The 22,968-nt window shown below is 41.8% G+C and overlaps 2 protein-coding genes across 10 annotated transcripts in view; one reads left to right on the top strand and one right to left on the bottom strand.

The window, feature by feature from the left end:
• The window catches only part of ANKIB1 (ankyrin repeat and IBR domain containing 1), a 134,304-nt gene extending 113,992 nt beyond the window's left edge, over positions 1-20,312 (bottom strand). For all 5 annotated transcript variants that reach the window (XM_036328216.1, XM_036328215.1, XM_036328214.1 and 2 more), the window contains exon 1: positions 20,097-20,312. The gene's annotated coding sequence lies outside the window, so the exon portion shown is untranslated. The remainder of the gene's footprint in view (positions 1-20,096) is intronic.
• Positions 20,313-20,335: 23 nt separating this feature from the next.
• Positions 20,336-22,968, top strand: part of KRIT1 (KRIT1 ankyrin repeat containing) — a 35,241-nt gene continuing 32,608 nt past the window's right edge. The window contains exons 1-2 of one of the 5 annotated variants that reach the window (XM_036328221.1): positions 20,636-20,748; positions 20,994-21,139. Coding sequence is in view for 1 of the 5 variants with exons in the window: in XM_036328217.1 (XP_036184110.1) it covers positions 20,448-20,748 (301 nt within the window). In the remaining 4 variants the exon portion in view is untranslated. Of the gene's footprint in view, positions 21,140-21,163; positions 21,927-22,968 lie in introns of those variants that run through there. The other 4 variants (XM_036328217.1, XM_036328223.1, XM_036328220.1 and 1 more) reach the window with 4 other exon arrangements.

Consider the following 22,968-nt stretch of genomic DNA (forward strand, 5'->3'; position numbering starts at 1 on the left):
TTTCATAGTGCTGAAAAATTAACATTTAAGGCTGTAATGCTATGGTGCTATGGCTGCTTAATTTCAGCAACTTTGGCATCTCTGATTATTCAGCAATGTTTGTGTTCACAATTTTTGAATAATGTATTGTCCTTACTTCATAAACATAAGTGAAAATTTTAAATTGGTAGTCTTCTATCTTGGTATTAGGAAGTTGATGCAATTGAAAAAAAAAGTCAAAATTACTTACGTTTCAAAAGGCAAACCTTTAGTCTCAAACTTGAGGCTCCCTAAACTTAAATAAACTGTATATCCAATTGAAAAATAATTATATACTATTTATGGAAGTTTAGAAATGTATAATCAAATATTGTTTATAAAGGTAATAATTTTTACTGTTTGCAAGCAGTATTAAATGCTTGAAATCTTTAAAAAATGAATTGTAATTGGAAGTTATATGTCTTCATGTCAGGGAACAGAACTGTTCCCTAACATATCTCTAATAATTATGAATATTCAAATTTAGTACAAGTTTACAAAATAGGATTAAAAGAGAAGAAATCCCTTTCTTACACTAACCACAAAGCATAAATAAAATGTCTTAAAGTCAGTGAGTCTACATGGCTTTGCTATATCCATTTAGAGGACTCATTTTAAATTGTTATGGGTAGATATCTAGAAGTATTATATTGAGTCAAGGTATAACACTATTTAGCTGCTAGGAGCTCATACTGTTTTTTATCCATTGTCTTGCTAAACCTAAAGTAATTTATCATGTTAAACTAAGTTTATTCAATATTACAAATTCAGCCCCATTTCTCTGAGGATGTGCTTCAGCGGTTCTCAACCTGTGGGTCACGACCCCTTTAGCGGTCGAACGACCCTTTCACAGGGGACCATCCTGCATATCAGATATTTACATTTTGATTCATAACAGTAGCAACATTATGAAGTAGCAACGAAAATAATTTTATGGTTGGGTCACAACATAAGGAACTGTATTTAAAGGGCCAGAAGATTGAGAACCACTGTGCTACCCTATTCTACAGAAAAGGGTTATATACATTGCAGGTCTAAGATGGCTGTCCTTAAAAAGACCTGCTTACAAGATTGGCCCTTGAATGGTGTCTGGAAACGTGGATTTAAGGAGGGTGTACACCATTCCACAATTGATTGGTGTTGGCTCACGGTACCTAGGTTGTTTGTATAAACAACATGGTATATGCTAAGCATTTGCTTGTCCTCTGGGAGCCCGGAATTTTGGTACATTCTAGGCAAAATTTGCCTACATAACCAGCCTTCAATAAAAGCCTGTGCACTAAGTCTCTAGTGAGCTTCCTTTGTAGAAAACATTTCACATGTGTTGTCATAATTTGATGCTGGAGAAATCAGACACATCCTGTTCGAATCTGTGGGGAGAGTACTCACAGAAACTTGTGTCTAGCTTCTTTTGGACTTTGCCCTAAATGCATTTCAACTTGCTGCTTTTGCTGTAATGAATTTGGGTGTGAGTCCTTCAAGAGAATCACTGAGCATGGAGGTGAGGTCAGAAGTGGTCACAGTGGTGTCAAAAGTGGGATTTGCTAGACTACCCTGGACTCATTAAATTATGGTGAAAGCATTGTTTGAGAAATGAAAGACTGAAAGAGTGGGGAATAATGAGCCTTCGGTCCCTGGATAGCTGTGAAGTTATCCGTGATATAAAACAGCAGCTGAGCTAATTTCTGTTATGAGAAATAAGGTTGCCTATGAAATTTGAAATGGTTGGTTTGCTGAACCTCTGGCTGTTTTGTCTGTACTGGCCAAAATGCGGGGATGGGGGGAATTACATCCCAGGTGATATCTTTGATTTTTGTTCTTTTCTGAAGGTTGGAGAAAAATGGGCCTAAACATTCCCAAAGGTGAGCTTTGGGTAGGCCAAAAATGTTGAAAGTTTGCATTGTTCTCTCCTACAAGTGAGAGGAAAAAAGGGTTATATCAGTTGCCAGGGCTGGAGCAAAGTTTTAGATAAACCCGGGGGGTGGGGGGGAGAAGTGGAGGGGGCTACACTTCAACAGTTCCTTTAACCTAGTTGCTGCTGCAGCAAACGCAATCCTCTAGCATTATGCCAGGATATACTCCCAACCCAAAACACACACACACACACAATGGTAACCATGTAAATGTTAAATTTACTTAAAGGATTATTTATTATGTATATATTATTGATTTCAGAGAGGAAGGGAGAGGGAGAGAGAGATAGAAACATCAATGATGAGAATCATTGATTGGCTGCCTCCTGCACACCCCTAACTGGGGATCAAGCCCACAACCCGGGCATGTGCCCTTGACCAGAGTTGAACCTGGGACCTTTCAGTCGGCAGGATGACGCTCTATCCACTGAGCCAAATTGGCTAGGGCTAGCTCAAGGATCTTAATGAGAGCTTCAAGGGACTTAGTGAGAATTTCAAAAACACAAAAAAATGACCAGTCAGAAATTAAGCATACACTAACTAAAATAAAGAATAATTTACAGGGATTCAACAGTAGAGTATTCCAAGAATCAAATCAATAATTTGGAATATGAGGAAGTAAAAAACACCCAATCAGAAGAGCAAAAGGAAAAAAGAATCCAAAAATATGAAGATAGTGTAAGGAGCCTCTGGGACAACTTCAAGGGTACCAACATTCACATTATGGAGGTGCCAGAAGGAGAAGACAGAAAACTTCCCCTATCTGGTGAAAGAAATAGACTTACAAGACTAGGAAGAGCAGAGAGTAACAAACAAGAGTAAACCAAAGGGGCCCACACCAAGACACATCATAATGAAAATGCCAAAGGTTAAAGACAAAGAGAGAACCTTAAAAGCAGCAAGAGAAAAGCAGTGAAGAAGAAGATGACGACATGCAATATGAACAACAAAATGGCAATAAATACAAACAACTGAATGTAAAAATCAAAATAAATGAGCAAGGAATCTAATGAACAAAATAAACTGATGAATAAAATAGAACCAAAGGAATGGAAATATGGAACACACTGAGGAATCTCAGAGGGAAGGGGGGAGGGGTAACAGGAAGAGATTAACCAAAGAACTTATATGCATACCAGAGACCTGGTGCACAAAATTCGCACACTGCGGGGGGGGGGGGGGTGTCCCTTCAGCCTGGCCTGAGCCCTCTCGCAGTCCATGAGCCCTCGGGGGATGTCCAACTGACGGCTTAGGCCCGCTCCCCGCAGTTCGACATCCTTAGCACTTGCCAGCCATGAGCCCAGCTTCTGGCTAAGCGGCGCTCCCCCTGCATTGAGCATCTGCCCCCTGATGGTCAGTGCACGTCATAGCAGCTGGTCATTCTGCTGTCAGGCCGACACCAACATCCCCTAAGGGGTCCCGGATTGCAAGAGGGCGCAGGCCAGGCCGAGGGACCCCACCGGTGCACAGTCGGGGTTGGGGAAGGATGCAGGAGGTTGGCCAGCCGAGGAGGGACCATGGGAGGGCTCCAGGGCATGTCCAGCCCATCTCGCTCAGTCCCGATTGGCTGGACCCCAACAAGAAGCTAATCTACCGGTCAGAGAGTCTGCGCCCTGGTGGTCAGTGCACGTCATAGCAAGCAATTGAGCAGCCTTAGCATATCATTAGCATATTACGCTTTGATTGGTTGAATGGACGACCGAACACTTAACATATTAGGTTTTTATTATATAGGATTATATAGGATAGGCATTACCTATGGACACAGACAATAGTGTGGTGAAGGCTTGGGGTGGGGTGGGAACTGGTTGGAGGGAGGGCAGTGGGGGAGAGAAGGGGAGCATTTGTAATACTCTCAACAATATATTCTAAAAATTTGCAATGAGGGAAAAAAGGGAAATTTTTACAAAATGCTTTTTTTGTATTTTGTGGCTGTCACATCTGGATGTATGAGAAAACTAACATAAAATATTATGTGCTTATAATTTCATAAATACTCATCCCAATCAGAAAAAGCTGCAATTAAAAAGAATATGGCAGTAGGACAAAACTTCCATGCCTTTTGTTGCTGGTGAGCAGATGCAATAAACTCTTTAAATATTAGAAACAGAGTAAGTCTCCATAACTGATTATTTTTTATTGCAGCCTCTGCAAGAAAGGAGGCAACATAAAAAGAGAGGCAATCTCTAGATGTAGATACACTTTTACAGTGCTAAAAAGCAGTTTTTATTCACTAATGAGCTCTTATGAAATCAAGTTCCTGATTCTTAGAGGAAGATGCTCCTTCAGCCTGATATGTATATTTTTGAGTCGGTCAATTTGGACTCTAAGACTGACAAAATAAAAGAGCTAAGGAAGCCATGCTTGTTACTTGTATTTGGAACACAGCTGTCTTGGATCTGCAAATGACTAACTGCTAGATTTGTTGGAATTCTAAATTCAGTTTCCAATAGCCTTGGCCTGACTGATAAAAAAATGAAGCTGTCAGCCCTGGCCAGTTTTCTCAGTGGTTAGAGAATTTGACTATGGACTAAAGGGTCACAGGTTCGATTCCAGTCAAGGGCATGTACCTCGGCTGCAGGCTCAATACCCTGCCCCGGGTCCAGATGCATGCAGAAGGTAACTAATTGATATGTCTCTTTCACATAGATGTTTCTCTCTCTCTCTGTCTCTTCTCCTCCTTTCTACTCTCTCTAAAAATCAAAGTATCCTTGGGTGAGGATTAACAAACAACAACAAACAATGAAGCTGTCTGATATGGGCTGCTTCAGCCTCAGCCCAAAGCTCAGCTGAAAAGAAGGCAGGCAGTGCCTCAATGAACAGAATTTGGACTCTGGGAGTGTTGCAGATTTAGGACACTCCTTTGTGGGGCCCTAAACTATGAAAACATCCTTAGATGCTGGCTAGACTGTCTGGTTCACATCCACATGCCCCACAAGAAATGACTTACTCTCTGATGGGAACATCTAAAATTAGGCTACTGATCAGTTCTATATTTCTGATTCAGAGGCTAATTGCATTCCTAACTTGTGATTCCTGCCAAAAGCTGCAAGTTGGAGGAGAGCATATCACAAGGAGTGTGACCCCTCCACTCACTTCACTCCTGACAGACTGGATTCTGGACTTCTTCTGAGAGATTAGTTACAATTTACAACAATGGACTGATAGACTGGCTCTACTTCCCTCACCTTTCTCCTGGTAGATACACCTTAATGAATCATTTTAATTACTAAATATAGGGAGAGAGAGAAATACAGTTGTCAAAAAAAAGAGAGAAAAAGAGAGAGAGAGAGAGAGAGAGAGAGAGAGAGAGAGAGAGATTGATTTTGACCTTTTTCAGACTGCTCACTAGATAATAATTAGGACAAAAAAAGAGGGGAAATTATGTTATCCCATTTTTAATATTTTTGAAAAGTCAGGATTTAATCCCGACCAATTCCTGAATGTAATGTATCTTTCTGGTCAAATTACATGAAAATGTTTTTCTACAAAAAATATTTCTGTATCTTTTAAACCCAATCTTTGTGGATAAAAGGTCTGGGTGAGAACAGGTGATGATTGAAAAATATAGTTATGATTGCTAAATAGGGCACATTCATTTTGTAACAAAAGAGACAAAACAGAAATCTAGCATCCTAGAAGGCATGGGAAAGGGTATTAATGATCTCTGTTTTTTAGAATTATTATTTTTTTTACTTTTTTTTTTAATTGTTTACACTATTACAGTTGTCCTCATTCCTCATCCCCCTTTGCCCACCTCTACCCAAACCTAAACCCCACTTCCCTCTGGCCAACACCACACTGTTGTCTGTGTCTATGGGTTATGCATATATATTCTTTGGCTAACCCCTTCACCTTCTTTCATCCAGTCCATCCTCCTCTTACTGAAGGAATTGCCAATGCCGCCTTTACAAGAAGCTATGAACATTTTGAATTCAAACTGAGCTATGATCACACCTGACAAACTTACTACAAGACAGCATAGGGTGGCCTAGTTCCCGCACTTTCCATGCAGACTATCTCGAGATGTCATTAGTATTTGTGAGAAGGATGAACTGATGTCATGGACAAGCAAATCTGTTTGGTACTGTCTGCCTTCAGGGAGTCCTGAAACCAAATACTGGACTGAATTAATTGGACTAGACTGGGAACCGTAGGGTCGGAGACGACACAGTAAGTCACACTGAGGGTTCTTTAACCTGTACTGCCTAATAATATATGTCCTTCTTGGAGTATACTAACAATGGTGAATTAGTTGTTTCCAAAGGTGTTATGTATGGCCTCTGGAATTGTACTATTTTTGTGTGTAAGCTAGAAAGGAGATAGAGTTTTGAGATGTCATATTTTTAAAAGAATGGTTAGAGAAAGTGACATTTGAGTAAGGAGGTAGTGAGCCATGTGATATCTAGGGGTAAGAGTATTCCAGACAGAGGAAACAGCCAATGAAAAGGAGCATGCCCTAGGCTCTGGCCAGTTAGGGCATCGTCCCACTACACCAAGGTTGCAGGTTCGATCCCCAGTCAGGGCACATACAAGAATCAACCAATGAATGAATAGATAAGTGGAACAACAAATCTCTCTCTCTCTCAAAAATCTTTTTTTTTTTTTTTTTTTTTTAAGAGCATACCCTATCTGTTCAAGGAACAGAAAAGAGGCCAGTGTTACATAGTGTAGAGTGAGGAAGAAAGTAGTATCTGAAGAGATGTAATGAGGGCAGGTGAACTGTTTAGAGTTTTGAAGGGTCAACATAAATCACTAGGCCTTTACTCTGGGTGAAAAGGGAAGCCACTAGAGGGTTTTTAGCAAAGGAATGAAATGACCTGATTTAATTTAACAGGATCACCCTGGCTGTCTGTCTAAAAGACTAATGAGGGTGGCAGCAAGACTAGAAACAGGGAGACTATTTAGGAAGCAGCAGCCCTAATCCAAGTACTAAATGATAATGGTAGCTTGGACCTGGGAGGCTGCAGTGGAGATGGTGAATCGTGATCAGATTCTGGATGTACCGTGAAGGTAAGAACCAACAGAATTTGCTGGCATCTTGGAAGTAGGCATTGAGAGAAAGGGAAAAGATAAGAATGACTCTAAGTTTCTTGGCATGTGCACCTGGAAGGATGGAGTTACCATTACTGAGAGGGGAAGATTGCAGGAGGCGAGGTATGAGAAGGGGGAAATCTGCTTATTTTTTAACATGTAACATTTGAGAGGCCTACTAGATGTCCGGCAGCCCAAAGGATATACAAATCTGAAGTTGAGGAAAAAAGGTCTGGGCTGGAGATATAATTTGGAGGTTGACAATGTATAGATTGTATACTTTTTGTATAAACAATTTAATGTTAAGATATAAAGCCACTGATGTTGGCCCTGGCTGGGTAGCTCAGCTCAATTGGTTAGAGCATTGTCTGTGATACCAAGGTATCAGCCCAACCTTTCTCTCTCCTTCCTAGTCCTCCCTAGTCTATAGGGAAGATGATGTTCTTCCAATCAGAATGTCATATCCTAACTTTTTAAGTAATTCTGTAGATGTCATGTCAAGTCACATTTCAGAGCAAGAAGAACCCTCAGAAGATCTTATCCAAATGTCTCAACTTACAATTGAGCCCGGAGAGTCACATGGCAAGCACATACTTACAAAATTAGAGACACCAAAGGATAAAATTATTATCTCTAGCCATCTTTATTTTGCCTGTGCCAAACTAATAGTTTAACAGATTAACAAGGGAAAAAAGACCATTAACATTAATAAGAATGCTATTCAGTTATCTAATGACAGGGCATGCTATGCCAGTCTTGTCCTCCATAGTCCCATTAGTTCAATATTAAGTTTCCCAGAAACTAATCTCAAGACTATTTACAACACTACTTAATTCAGATAATGTGGCAATTTTTCTGACCAACATTTATCTTCCTGGTTATACTCTATTCAACAGAGAAACTGCTTGGAGAAAGCCTGGAGCTCCTTTGATATTTTGTGTCCCAAGCTGAAGATCTTTTTAATGGTACTCCAATCTTATTTCACAAGGGTTCTAGGTAACTGACAGGTAACATATTGATAATTAAGTAAGTGCTGTGGAAGGCAGCACGGTATACATGGAAAGAATATGTGCTTTGGAGTATTGAATATCTTCTAGGTTCAAGCTTTAATTCTGGTCTTTACTTGCCCTCACTTTATGAGATAGAAGCCATAATATTAGTATACTGCCTCATATTGTTGATATCTAGTCTTTACCTGGTAGTTATTTCAAAATACGAACTACTTGAGATTAGGAACTATTTTTAATATCTCTTTATCCCTCCCCCCATTATATTCACAAAGGTACTCAATAAATACTTAATACAGACTAGATATTAATACATCAGATAAACTTCCTACCTAATAGGTGCCCTTGGATCCAGATCTCACTCCCTAAAGCATCCACTCTCCTCTCCCCCCATCACCACCACTCAACTAGCTTAACTTTATCAAGTCCAATCTTGTCCGATTCCATTTTAAAACCTTCCCAAGGCTCCTGGCTTTTAAGGATATAAGGAAAAGTCCCTGCTTAAACCAGAATTTATCTCATCATTGCCTATCTCTGATAACTCCCACAAACCAGTGAACTCCTGGAATGTTCTTACCATCCCCCTACAAGTTCCTCCTCAATAGATTAACTCCTCCTAGTCACTTAGCTTAGAAACCATTTTCCTATCCTGATCATAGTTCTCTAACTCTCAACCAACATAGTTAGATGTCCTGCCTCCCCAACTTGAAAATACACTCACTTACCATCAAATACTGTAATGAAATGTTTAATCTGCTTCCCCAGTTATCTGGTAAACTTCTTGAGGACAAGAATCACATAATATTCAGTATTATACTGGTGTATAAAACACCTTTCATATTATCTATTGAACATAATGATAAAGTCCTATGTTCTCAACATTAGTTTTCAATTTGAGAATATAATCATGTTTATTTCCCTGTTTTCTTACAAATAACTTTGGAGATGGGGGAACTATGGCTGTCCAACAGGTTAAAGAAAAAGATTCTCAGGCCTTATTCTACACACACATTTATTATGATTCAGAAAGCAAAATCAGCATTATTTTTTTCAAAGAAAGAAAATATATTTCACAAGAACTTTCTCTTATGGGGGACCTGCTTTGTCTTGGCCCCATTCCCAGAGCACAAAAAGTTGCTGCTCAGCCTGGAATGCCATTCTGGAACCAAGAGGTGACAAATACCTGCTATGATGACTAAACAGAAAGATATATAAGTCTATATTCCTGATAGCATCATGAAGCCACCATACCACGCTGGACCGCCTACCTCTAACTTCTCATTAAAGAAAATGAACCACCTAATTTGTTGTTGTTTTTTTAATAAGTCTTTATTGTTCAGATTATTACAGTGGTTTCTCTTTTTCTCCCCATAGCTCCCCTCCACCCGGTTCCCACCCCACCCCATGCCCTTACCCCCCCCACCACCACTGTCCACATCCATAGGTGTTCTATTTTTGTCCAGTCTCTTCCCGCACCCCCACACCCCCTTCCCCCGAGAATTCAGTCCACTCCTTTTCTATGCCCCTAATTCTATTATATTCACCAGTTTATTCTGTTCATAATTTTTATTCACTCGATTTTTAGATTCACTTGTTGATAGATATGTATTTGTTGTCACTTTGTTGTTCATAATTTTTTTAAAAATATATTTTATTGATTTTTTACAGAGAGGAAGGGAGAGAGATAATGAGTTAGAAACATCGATGAGAGAGAAACATTGATCAGCTGCCTCCTGCACATCTCCTACTGGGGATGTGCCTGCAACCCAGGTACATGCCCTTGACCGGAATCAAACCTGGGACCTTTCAGTCCGCAGGCCGACGCTCTATCCACTGAGCCAAACCGGTTTCGGCTATTCATAATTTTTTATCTTTATCTTTTTCTTCTTCTCTTCTTAAAGAATACCCTTCAGCATTTCATATAATACTGATTTGGCGGCGATGAACTCCTTTAGTTTGTTCTTATCTGTGAAGCTCTTTATCTGACCTTCAATTCTAAATGATAGTTTTGCTGGGTAAAGTAATCTTGGTTATAGGTTCTTGCTATTCATCACTTTGAACATTTCTTGCCACTCCCTTCTGGCCTGCATAGTTTCTGTTGAGAAATCAGCTGACAGTCATATGGGTACTCCCTTGTAGGTAACTGTTTTTCTCTTGCTGCTTTTAAGATTCTCTCTCTGTCTTTTGCCCTTGGCATTTTAATTATGATGGGTCTTGGTGTGGTCCTCTTTGATTTCCTTTTGTTTGGGGTTCTCTGCGCTTCCTGGACTTGTAAGTCTATTTCTTTCACCAGGTAGGGGAAGTTTTCTGTCATTATTTCTTCAAATAGGTTTTCAATATCTTGCTCTCTCTCTCTTCTTCTGGCACCCCCATAATTGGGATGTTGGTACACTTGAAGTTGTCCCAGAGGATCCTTACACTATCTTCATATTTTTGGATTCTTTTTTCTTTTTGCTTTTCCGGTTGGATGTTTTTTGCTTCTTCGTATTTCAAATCTTTGGCTTGATTCTTGGGATCCTCTAGTCTGCTGTTGGATCTCTATATATTATTCTTTATTTTAGTCAGTGTATGCTTAATTTCTAATTCGTTCTTTTTCATATCCTTGAGGGTCTCACTAAATTTCTCGGAGCTTTCTAGAAGATTCTTGAGTAACCTTATAACTGGGGTTTTGAACTCTATATCCAGTAGTTTGTAATTTCTGTAATTTGTGACATGTTTCTTTGTCTGTAATTTGTGGTATGTTTCTTTGTCTCCGCATTTTGGCTGCTTTCCTGTGTTGATAGAGTGGCTTTGTGTGTTAGGTGTCCTACAGGGCCCAGTGCCTCAGCCTCCCCAGTCACCTGAGGTGGACGCTCTTGGTGCACCCCTTTGTGGGCTGTGTGCACAGTCTTGTTGTCGTTAAGCCTTGACTGCTGTTGGTATCACTGGGAGGAATTGACCTCCAGGCCAATTGGCTATGAGGACCAGTTGTGTCTACAATGGGAGAACTGCTGTGCTGGAAACACCCTTATGGGGCAGGACTTGCTTCAGTGGGGCTTTGGTGCTCACTGAGTCTGCCCCCGAGTGTGTCTCTTATGGATCTGAAGAGTTGTAATCTGGTGTGGTCTCACTGACCACTGGGTACACTGGCTCTTGGATCTCCAAGAAGGTGCAAAGTCAGCCACTGCCTGAGGCCACCCAGCAGGAACTACAGAGAGATCTGCAGATTCCTCCTCTTTGTTTGGGGTTTGGAGGTGCCCAGATGAGGTGCAGCTGTGAAGCAATGCAGGCTGCTGACGAGCCTTAGGCCTTCTTTTGGAAGCTCTGGGGTTCTTTGACCCAGTTGCAGTTTGTTAGGTTTTAGATTGCAAAAGGGCAGGCTATTCATATGCAAAAGCCTCTGAGCACAGCTTGGGTGGGGAGGGGTCTCAGGGAATCATGGGGCGGTGCAAACAACAATGGTTGCCCATCAGCCCTGCCTGATAGGTCCCGCGGCCTGGTGCAGGAACAATGAATGCTGCAAGCACCTCTGAGAGAAAGCCGCCCTCATGTTCTGGCCTGATGCAAGACAGTCCAGTTTCTCCCCATATGAGTCTGGGTCCCTAGAGTTTTGCCCTGAACTGGAATTCAGAGCAGTCAGGAGTTTGTATCTCCCTCCCGATTGAAAAAGACCACAGCATACCCAGTTGCCAGCCCATTTCGCGCGCCTCCATACCTCCGTTCTTCCGCACCTCCTACCAGTCTAGATGTGCTTTTCTCTTTCCCTCTAGTTGTCAGACTTCCACTCAGCCAACCTTCCCATGGTTCTGGATGATATCCATTTTGTCTTTTAGTTGTAGTTTTGATGTGGTTGTGAGAGGCAGCTAGTTCAAGTGTTTACCTATGCCGCCATCTTCCCACCTAATTTGTTAATACCACACTTTAAAAATCATTTCCTAATTGATAGGAAAGATAACATAAAGTTGGAAGAAAAGTTAGGAAAAAGTTAGTAAAACCTAGAATAGGAGAGATATATTCTCATCAAAGTCATACAGAAAAAGATAGACATTAATGATTATATGAAATACAAAAAAAGTATGGTATATAATACCATAAACTAAGACAAAAACAAAAGACAAACAACATATTTACAAACAAAGCTAAAGGATTATATCCATTATATATGAAAGAAAACCAACAAACTGATAAGGAAAAAAACTCCAATAAAAAAAAAATGAGTAAAGATATGAATAAGCAATTCAGAGAATTGAAGAACCAAAAGGACCAACAAGTACATCAAAAGATGATCAGCTTTACAAGTAGTTAGGAAAATGCAGAATTAATAAGAAACAAATTTTATACATATTTTATTGTCAAAGAAAAGCATCAGATAACATCAGCTTATGGGGGAAAGTTACTCTCAGATATTAATGATAGCAATAATAATTGTATCAACATTTCTGGAAAATAATCTGGCATTATTAAAATTAAAACAATATATATTATATACAAGACTAGAGGCCCGGCGCATAAAACTCATGTATGGGTAGGGTCCCTAGGCCTGGCCTGCTATTAGGGCTGATCTTCCCCGGCTGCCGGCAGCCAGCCCCACCCCCTGCCACTGCTGCCACAGTTGCCCTCTGTGTGTGGAGCGACTGGCGGGGCTAACAGCGCCACAGCACTGCTAGCGTCAGCCACCACCCACCCTTGGTTCCTGGTACCCCATAAGGTGATTGGAGCCTGCCGGCCAGGGGACCAAGAGGTTGGCTGTTCCTACCCACTCGCCGGCCCCGTCTCCCCCCTCGCCACTGGTCGCTCTATGTGGGGCGACTGACAGAGGACTGGGGCCCTGGCAGATGTGCCACCGCCCTCCCCCCTCCCCCCGGTTTCCCATTGCCTATTGGGCGATTGGAGCCTGCCAGCCGGGGGGGGGGGGGGGGGGGACCGAAAGGTTGGCCAGCAGGCCCCGATCAGGCTGGGGGCAGCTCCTGCATTGAGCATCTGCGCCCTGGTGGTCAGTGCACGTCACAGCTGACTGGTTGTTCTGCCACCTGATCGATTTGCATATTATGCTTTTATATATATAGATATTTGCTGCAATCTTGTTCATAGTAAAAGACTAGAGACAACCAAATGTCCAAAATGAACAGATATGCTTTCAGATATCTACTGCTACAGAACAAACGACCCCAAACTTAGTGCCTCAAAACAATATTATTTCTCAAAATTCTGTAGGTTGGTTGGATGGTTTCTTTGCTGCTTTCACCTCTGGTTCCTCTGCAGGTACATTGAGCTAAAGGGTCAGCTGAGTGAGTAGGTCCAAGACAGCTCACTTTCATGTCTGCTAGTTGACACTAACTGTCAACAGAGGCATACTTGGTTCTCTTCCAAAAGACCTTGTCCTCTTACAGGCTAGACCAGCTTCTTTACATGGCAGTTGCAGGAGGGTATTCCTTGAGGGCCTTTTAAGGACCAAGCTCCAGAACTCATATATCATTTCCACCATATTTATTGGTCAAAGCAAATCACAAGGCCAGTCAAGACTCAGGAGATGGAGAAATAGAGTCCACCTCTAGCTAGGAGAAGCAGCAAAATCACATTGCAAAGAGGACTGCATACCAGGATGGGAGGAATTTAAGGTCATTACTCAATCTACTACAGGTCAGGAGGGTTTGTGTGTATGTGTCTGTGTCTGTCGGGATGTATATACACATATGTGCATGCACACAATGAAATACAATATAGTTGTTAAAAATCAAAATGTAGAACATTTACTATAGTGTGCTATCATTTGTGTCTGGGGAAGTTATGTATCTATTTCATCATATATATGCATGTTTATAAATCCTTGGTAATATAATTAAAAATTAACTAATGAAATACTGAGCCATGCAAAATAGTCAGCATGCTGGCTGAAGATGCAGGACACTGAGGGCAAGTTAGGAAGGCCAGCAGAGGTCTGAGCCAACTGGCCCACAGCCAAGAATAATGGGATGCTGAGTGGGGATAGGGAATTGCAAGGAGTTGTGGACCCACAGAGACATAGCCAGCAAACCCAGCAGTCAATGATGCAGGGCAGGAGAGGAAGATACAGGGTGGTCTACATGGCAGGGAGAATGATAACACAATGAGCGAGTAAGTAAAACCATACTGAGCTTAATGTGAAGCCAAGTTTCTTACTGCCAGAGAAGGCATTTATAAACATGGAAAGGAGGTGGACTAGAAAGAAGCCTGGGGAACTGGACTGGAATTGGAAGTATAGAAACATAACTTACAGTTTTATAATATGTACAGGCATAGAAATAATTATGAATGTGAGAGTGTATATATATATATATATATATATATATATATATATACCATACTCACATACTCATACATTTCATACATTTCCTACTTCCTATAGGCTGGGGTGGGGAACGCCTGGCCCATGAAATCATTTGGTCTGGCCCTGCCAAGGCATTGGGGGTGAGTTAATTAAATGTTTGACCAAATATAGCAGGCTAATTTTTCAGTTGATAATTTTCTATGGCCCAAGAATGATGTTATAAATATCCAAATGGCCCTTGGCAGAAAAAAGGTTCCCCACTCCTGCATAAGGAATGACACCTCAGTAGCAATGAGCACACTAAGCCCCTAACCTTTGTTTTTAAACACCATCTTTTACAAAGATAAACAACAACAACAATCAAACAGAGCTCCTTGGAGAAATGGCTGATTCCAGGACTAGACCAGACAAAGTACAAGATGAACCAGGAACAGCATGTTCTGCCAGAAATGCACAATGAATGAGATGGGCACATGATAAACAGGCATAGGTGCCAGCTTGCAGAGGTTTCCAGTGGCTAAATCAGGGACAATGTAAACAGCAAAATAAATAATAACTAATAAATCACAACACACTAAATAAAATTGAAAACCATGAGTCCTTGCTGATTTAATAAACAAATAAATACATACATGGGAGAAAGGAAAGTTCTACCTTACAAAAAAAATACCAATACATGTAAAAGGAATAATACAAATAGAGAATTACCATTTGGAAATTATCATAAAAGTGGTGAATTAGGGTAGGAGTCATCACTGACACCCCCACTAGGGCTAGTAAGCATAAGTTTGATGAGAAACAGGATGATAGCATAATTTTGGACTACCTCTCCACAAATACTGATTAAATATGAAAGTACACCACATGACCAAGGTATTAATCACCAGTAGTGGTATGGTTTGACACTGTATGCCTCTGCATTAGATGCACTGAAAAGGGCACAACCCCATTTCTGTGGTATTCATACCAGCAATGCAGGACCTGATTGAAGTCATGAGGAAATATCACATGGACCTAGATTGAGGGTCATCCTACAAAATGTAGGGCCTGTACTTTCTCAAACTTTCAAGGAAAAAAGCAGCTGAAGAAGTCTGAAGAGATATAACTAAATACAACATATACCAGTATTCCTGAGAAGGATCCTGGACCAGAAAAGAAAGAGATATTGTTGGGATATTCATGAAATATGAATTGGATTAGATAGTAGTGTTGGACCAATGCTCATTTTCTAATTTGGAGAGTTAAATGCTGGCTATATAAGATTACCTTGTTTCTGAGATATAGGCACTTGTAGAGATTATGGGTGATGGAATGAACATGTTTGCAGCTTGCTCTGAAAGGTTCAGAAAAAAATATGATAATGGGTATGTATTTACACACGTATGTAATATATGTATGGAGACAGAGAGAGAGCAAGAGAGAGAGAGAGAGAGAGCAGGTGATGGAACAAATGCAGTAAAAAAATTAACAATGGTAGAATCTGAGTGAAAGAATACTTTGTACTGTTTTGGAATCTTTTCTGAAAGTTTGAAATTATTTCAAAATAATAAAATGTGAAATAAAGATGTAATATAGAATATCTAGTGCTAGAACAAACAATAATCATTATTGTCTGAGGCCATGACAGAGTGAAAACCCTATTTAATATGTTTATTTACGTACCTTCCTTTACAATGTTCTGAGGCGGTACATTAATAAGGAGGGCAATGTTTTTATGTCTATTTATAGAAGAGCATCTCAATGTTTTCTCTTCATGGACTTTAAACAGGCATTTTACAGTTCAATGAGGAAAGGAATCTTGACTCATTCATCTTTGTGGTCTCAGCACCTAACACATTATAATTTAATCATTGTTCTGTCTTTGAACAGTAATTCTACATACAACATTGTTCCAATCAGAAAAATACAGTGACCTGATTATCAAGGACTCTGCTACAATGGGAGGGAGAAACTGTCTATGTCAAATTAAAATATGTATATCAGACTGAGCATAGAAAAAATATCAAGGATTACCTTTCTTAGAAACTTAGAGGAGGAATAATTATTTGCCCTACAGTCCTAAAACAGAAGAGTGTGTAACCAGTAACAAAAGGTCTTAGCCTAAAGAATGGCAACTGTTGAGTTTTTGGTAAAAAAAATAAAAATAAAACAAAATAACAATTTTAGAACACATATGGGGCTTTTGGTGAAAAGAGTTGACAGTGGAAGACCATCCTTAAAAAATGTGAGAGGGTCTGAAAAATTATTAAAATGAAACATATGAAATTGCTAATAAAGCATTATCTTATTAATAGATGAGTATGATCATTTATAAATGTGAAAGAATATATTTTCATTACAGAAACAGAAACTCTGCAAGGCATTTAGATAGATGTCAAAATTAAACTAAAAAAAAAAAATTACAGCTAAATAGACTTCATATACCTCAATACTCTGTCCTTCCTAAAGAATACACACATTTTTTTTTTAATACATGTTATAGACCCTGGATCTCCTTGCTGAATTAGTAAAAAGGAGTTATGTATGCCTGAAGACTGGTTATGGTTAACCATAATAAACTTCAGACGTGACTTTTCAAAGGTTTAAACAACTGAAAATTACATTTTGATAACAATTCGTATGCTTTAGAAAACAAAAGTTACCAATATCTCATAAAAGTAGAATTCTTCAATTTAAAGCATTATTAGGGAACTTAAAAACTATTATAACTATATTACAACTTCTTTCCCATAAGGAGAAACTGTAAGGTCAAATCTTTTCTAGCATATTACGAATAAAACAAAATTTAGCATTACTGTAAACCAGAATCTGTATGGCTTGGGGTTTTTTGGTACGGTTTTTAAATGGAGATAAATACACTTAGAACTGTTCTAAGAACGAAATGAGATAATGTACATAAAGGACTTAGCATGGTGCTAGCAAGAATTAAGCACATAATAGTATTTATTGTGTTTCTTCTTTTTAAAAAAAATATACTTTTACTGATGTCAGAGAGGAGAGGAAGAAAGATAAAAACTTCAGTGATGAGAGAGAATCATCCATCAGCTGCCTCGTGCACACTCCCTACTGGGCATGGAGCTCACAACCTGTGCCCTCACTGGGAATCTAACAGTGACCTCCTGGTTCAAAGATCAATGCTCAACCATTGAGCCACACTAGTCAGGCAAATGTGTTTATTATTATAGCAAGGATGTGAAACAACCCTGAAATGCAGTCAAGTGACTTAAAAACCTATTAGAGAAATCTGTAAAGGCAGGTGGATAGACTCATAGTTAAATATCTAAATTTGGCAAATTCAGTGAGGAAAGCAATCTGAACTTATTTATCCTTATAGTCCCAGAATCTAACACAGTGCCTGGCACACACAGTAGGTATTCAATAAAGGTTTACTGAAATGAAGTGAGTATGAAGTTATCTGGAAAGGGGAAAAAAAGAGGTAGTCTGAGGTTGTCTGAAAAATAAACAGTCCAAAAATTACTATGCCCTAAGCAAGTCACTTTGAGAAAGAAAATAAAATACCTAAGCATTTTCAGAACCATGCATAAAAATTCACCTCAGACTGGTCTTTGTAATAATGACTGAGCCACTCTCAAATCTGTTTTGGCAAATGTGTCACATAAAAAGTCTAATATTAGAGTATTTTTAAATGTCATCTAAAAAAAAATGTTGTGCACATCCTGAAAAATGGAAAACGTACCCAAAGCATTGAGGAATCTTTTTTAACTTCCAGTCAAGGAGAATCAGGTAAGTTTAATTCATAGCTCTTCCATCTATATATACATGAAAATTAGCTTAAACTTTTAACTACAACTAAGTTGTAAACACACATACTTCACTTTCACAAGTTCAAGTGCACACCCCAGAAAAGAAAGAAAATCAATTATTCCAAAAGTGGGCAGTACTAAAGAAGTATAAAAGAGTGTCTAACAAAACTCTCCCATGTCTCAGCAGTCACCTGTTAGAGCCCACACTTAGGCACAGTCTACTCAAGGTTTTGGAAACCCTTGGTATTGAAGACTCAAAGTTCTCAGTGCAGTGGGCAAGGGAAAAAGTGTAATATGAAAATACAGTCCCATTTTCCGTACCTTTCGTCCAAGAATAATAGGGCTCAGTAGGCTTTTTAAAAAAAAAGACCTTTCCAAGTTACTGTCCACCTCACTACAGCACCACTCTTTTATTTTTCAACGTGGGTATGCGCCCTGACCTGATGCCTGCGACCCTTCGGTGCACTGGACCACGCTTCAACCAACGGAGCCACACGGACCAGGGCAGCACCACACTCTTCTATTTGGAAACTGATGGACTTTATGAAGGGCACACTTAATAATACACTCAACTTCATACACCGCTCGGTTCCTGAGCCGGGTCAGTAAACTACATTTCCAGAGAGACGGCTGGAGCTGCATCTCCTGAGCCTACTTCAAACTAAAATCTGTGAACAGTCTCAAGTTACAAATCAAATAACAGTCCCAAATCAACTGCTTGAAGGTTTTGAAAAGAAACAAAAAAAATCATCATTAGACACATCTACCTTTAACAAAATGACAATGTTTTCAGAAACAAACAAGAAACAATGCTAACAGGCAATGTTACAGAAGTTTACAGAATAACAAAAAATCTGCAACACAGAGTAAAATTATTCTTAAATTATCATTTGCTTCCAATGGTGCCTTGAAAAGTATCAAGTGCATGAAGGCATGTAAGAGCTATTGTCCAGTCACTGACAGCATTAAAAATATTTTTAAATCTAATTTCTGCAGTGGCAATTTAAAAAGCCAATCAAATTTTAATGAGAAAAAAAAGCCTAGTCAAAAATCTGGAAATACAGTTAATTTTTTTTTTTTTTTTTTTAAACTAAGAAGCAGGGAGGTCATAGCACCAAGGTGTGTAACATCTGTAGGTGGTTGATCCAAACGAGTAAAAATTTTAAAAAGGGCCTCTCTGGAATTAAAGATTTAAAATAATATCTTACCAAATATAATCTGATACAAATCCTTAAAAAATCACTTCAGTGGGATTTTTGTTTTTTACCACTAAGGAAACAAAACCTTCCAATCGATTTTCACATCATTCACACACTTTGTAAATTAAGAACTAAATTCCAAAACACATTTGAAACATCAGACTTTTGTTTTCACATCCATTTATCAGATTTACTCTTAAAGCCCTTGTGGACGGGGTCTTGATTTCAATACAAGGTTGTTCAATATCCCATTCCGCGGGAACGGAGCTTGCGAGACTAATTCTCCAAACCTCCTCGGGAGATGGTTCATTACGGCTCTCGTTCCAATTTCCCGAGCCTCAAAGCAGCCACGGAGAGCACACGGCTTAGAGGAAGGGAGAGGAAGGAGGGTCCAGGAAAGAGGCCCATTCTTTTGTTTTGGTGGCAAAAGCTCCAAAAATGAAAGTCACACAAGCCATCTGCACCGATCCCCACCCATCGCAGCCGTCCCTGCACGGCACTTCCATCCCGCTGCCCAAGACGCCGGCCAGCGAAGACCCGCAGCCTTTCCACGTCTCAAAGGATGGGCGGGGGAGGCCGTGAAGACTGGGGTGCAGGAAGGAAAAGAGGGGGGACACCGATCCTTCGAGGACAGGGACCAGGAGGGGCATCCAGAACGGGGAGGATGGGACGCGCCGCGGAGGCTGGCACATTCACCGGGAGAAAAGCCCCGGGGGACCGACGGAGGAGCGGCGACGGGCGGGCAGCCCTCCGCGAGGGCAGGCAGGCACGTTCGTTGGAAGCCGGGGAGGGCGTGAACCGGGCAGCGCGGAACCAGGAGCCCCAATGGGTTGCGTGAGCCTCAAACAGACCCGTATGGCGAAGCGGAGACTTACGGTTATTTCCCGGGCCGAAGGTGAGGGTCGGCAGGACCCCGCAGCTCCGCCACCGCCGCGGCCGCCCCAGCCTCTCCCGCGGAGTCCGTGACCTCGGTTACCCTCCCCGCCCCACCCACCCGGACGGGCGCCCCCTCCTCGCCCGCCCGGGTGCGCCCGCCGGGCGGATGCTGCTGGGGCCGAGGGTGCGCGCCGGGGACCCGCGGGAACGCTGCGTGAGCCGGAGGCGTCCGCGCCGAGGCTCCGTCAGCAGGCGCCCCCCATCCCTCGCCGGCCGCCGCGCCGCCTTTCTCGCGGGAGGGGAAGAGGGGGCGGTGGCTCTCGCCTCCGCCTCGCGGTCAAGTCCGGCTCATGCTCCAGCCTGGCGCGCGCGCGCCCAGCCCCGGTCCTCCTCCCGTACCCGCCCCTCGCTCAGCTGCAGGCGCGCCCGCCGCCGACACCCGAGCCTCCCGCCACCGGCCCCACGCGGCCCGCAGCCCCAGCGTGAAGCAGCAGGTAACGGCCGCAGCTCGGTTGCCGACCCGGAAGCTCTTCCGCCGCCACCCGCGAGGCTGTCACGGGTGTGAACCCGGAAGCGATTCCCTCGCCCCGGTAGCGGCGGGATGGAAAGCGAAGGCCTGTGACTGTCTGGAAACCCCTAGCTCGGGAGAGGGTGAGGCGTTTATGGTGTTGAGGTGCGAAGAGAGGGCAGGACAATAAACGGCCCGTGGGCTAGAGGTTCTCCAAGCTCCAGACCTCCGAGCTCTGGAGGCGCGGGGTCGGGAGCGCGGCCGGACACATCCGGCAACTTCGCGGGCGACCCAGGGTTTTCCTGTCACAGGAAGTTGGGCCCGGCCGCTGGGAGAGGGAAGGGAAGGGAAGGAGGAATGAGACAGCGGGACGGTCCCCCGCCCCCAGGTGGCTGTCCCACCCCGTGAGGCGAATGTAGCGGCCTGGGAGGTGCTCGGCCGCCCGCACGGGTGAGACGTGGAGCTGCACGATCCAGACTCCAGCGAGAAAGCAGAGGCGGGAGGCTGGACTATCTCCGCATCTGGTCTCTCCAGGCAAGGAATTTATTTCTTCCCAGCGGCCAACGCCCCTGGCTGGGTGGCAGCTCTGGGAGCGGAGAGGCGTGCCCGGCCGCCCCCGGTGCTGTGGTACTGCCCCACCCGGGCGGCGTGTTTATTGTTGTCACGTCTGGGAAACCTGGGCACCGCACGCCGTTCCCGCTCAGCTCTCCTTGCCGCGCCTCTCTCCATCTTTTAGAGGCTGTGCGCTTTCTGGGTTTGCTTTTAGCCGCACCAGCTGTCTGACCGAGCTGGCCCAGCTCTCTCTCACTTCCATTCTCATCGCACCCCGGGAGAAGGGGTGTGGCTTCACAGTTTCTCCCTTCGTCTAGTCTTTTCACGGTTTTGCGGTGCTCATCTCATTTGGAGGAAAGGTCAAAAACTCAAAAATGTTTTCATAGCAATACAGAACATTTCATTCCGTGACCCGCTTTTTCTCTTAATGTTTCCCCCTTAGAATTGGGTTATAGAACCACAGTAACAACGAATATGTAGCCTATTTAGATACACTAGGGATATGGTGCTTTCCCCAAAGAAGCTCATTGAGTGTACGTGCTGTTCACTGTAGGAATTCACTTGGTTGCCAGTTTCACTGATTACTTAGTTCCTTCTCTGTTAGCCAAATTTAGTGCAATTGCCTTCGAAAGCTATTTGAAGATTATCAAATATCTTAAATTGAAGAGTAGAGTGCCACTTAAAAGAATTCTAAAATTATCAGTGAGGTTTATTGACGAGTGACGAATTGAACGGACAAGGAGAAAGAAGCTGAGGAGCAGCAGCGCTAGTGGGTATTTTCTATTCGGCTTCATTATTACTTCCTCTCTTTTTATTGCCATTAACCAATTTAAGAATGAGGTTTTTATGGTCAAAAATCCCTGTAGGGGAATTCCTGATATTTAGTTCCCATCTCTCCTCTTTAATGTTATAATGCTTTAAAATAGTGGATTTGTTTCAGGAGAATGGGGAAGGGGCAAGTAATTTAGACACTCTACTTGTTTTTTTCATCTGTAAAATGGGGATAAAAATAATCCCTACATCATCAGATTTGTGGGGGGGGGGGGTGGAGTAAAATGAGTTAATTTATGGAAGGCACTTAGCACAGCGTCTAGCACAAAATAAGCATTATAGGTGTTAACTATTATTTCTATTATTTTAAAAGTATATTAAATTAAATTTAGAAAAATGAAAGCAATAAAAACTTAAAGGCAACTTGATAAAAGTCATTTTGGCTGGTAGGGATAAAAATAAAATGCATTTTATTAGTTATTTTCAACTATGGACAGTAAGGTTTGTGGGTTGCTTTGGTTATTTAAAGGTGGCATGGACTTTGTTGTTTTTGTTATTTTAACCCTCACCAGATGATATGCTTATTGATTGGAGAGAGAGAGAGAGAGAGAAACATGGATGTGAGAAACATCAATTGGCTGCCTTCCTTATGGCCCCTGGGCATGTGCCCTGAGCAGGAATCCAGCGTCACTTTCCAGTGTATTGAACGATTCTCCAACCAACTGAGCCACACCAGCCAGGGCTTGACATGGATTTTAAAGATTGAGAAACATTGCTGAAGGATGGAGGAAGGGAGAGCTTTCTTTTTGGTCTCAGGAACATCTTACAGAATCCTAAGATAATGTGCTTTTGGACGAGGGGGAGATGGGGAGGTATTTATGAAGATATATTTTCTGATTATTGGTAATTTCTATTAGCATGTAGTTTACAAACTGGTAAGTAAATCATCTTGTTGACTTCAACTTCTGATAGGAAATTTATGATCCTTATATTTACATACTGATTCTTCATTGCAAAAGTCTTTTTAAGTTTGCACTTCT

The sequence above is a fragment of the Myotis myotis genome, unplaced genomic scaffold, assembly GCF_014108235.1.
Source record: "Myotis myotis isolate mMyoMyo1 unplaced genomic scaffold, mMyoMyo1.p scaffold_m19_p_11, whole genome shotgun sequence".
In the NCBI taxonomy this organism is placed as follows: domain Eukaryota; kingdom Metazoa; phylum Chordata; class Mammalia; order Chiroptera; family Vespertilionidae; genus Myotis; species Myotis myotis.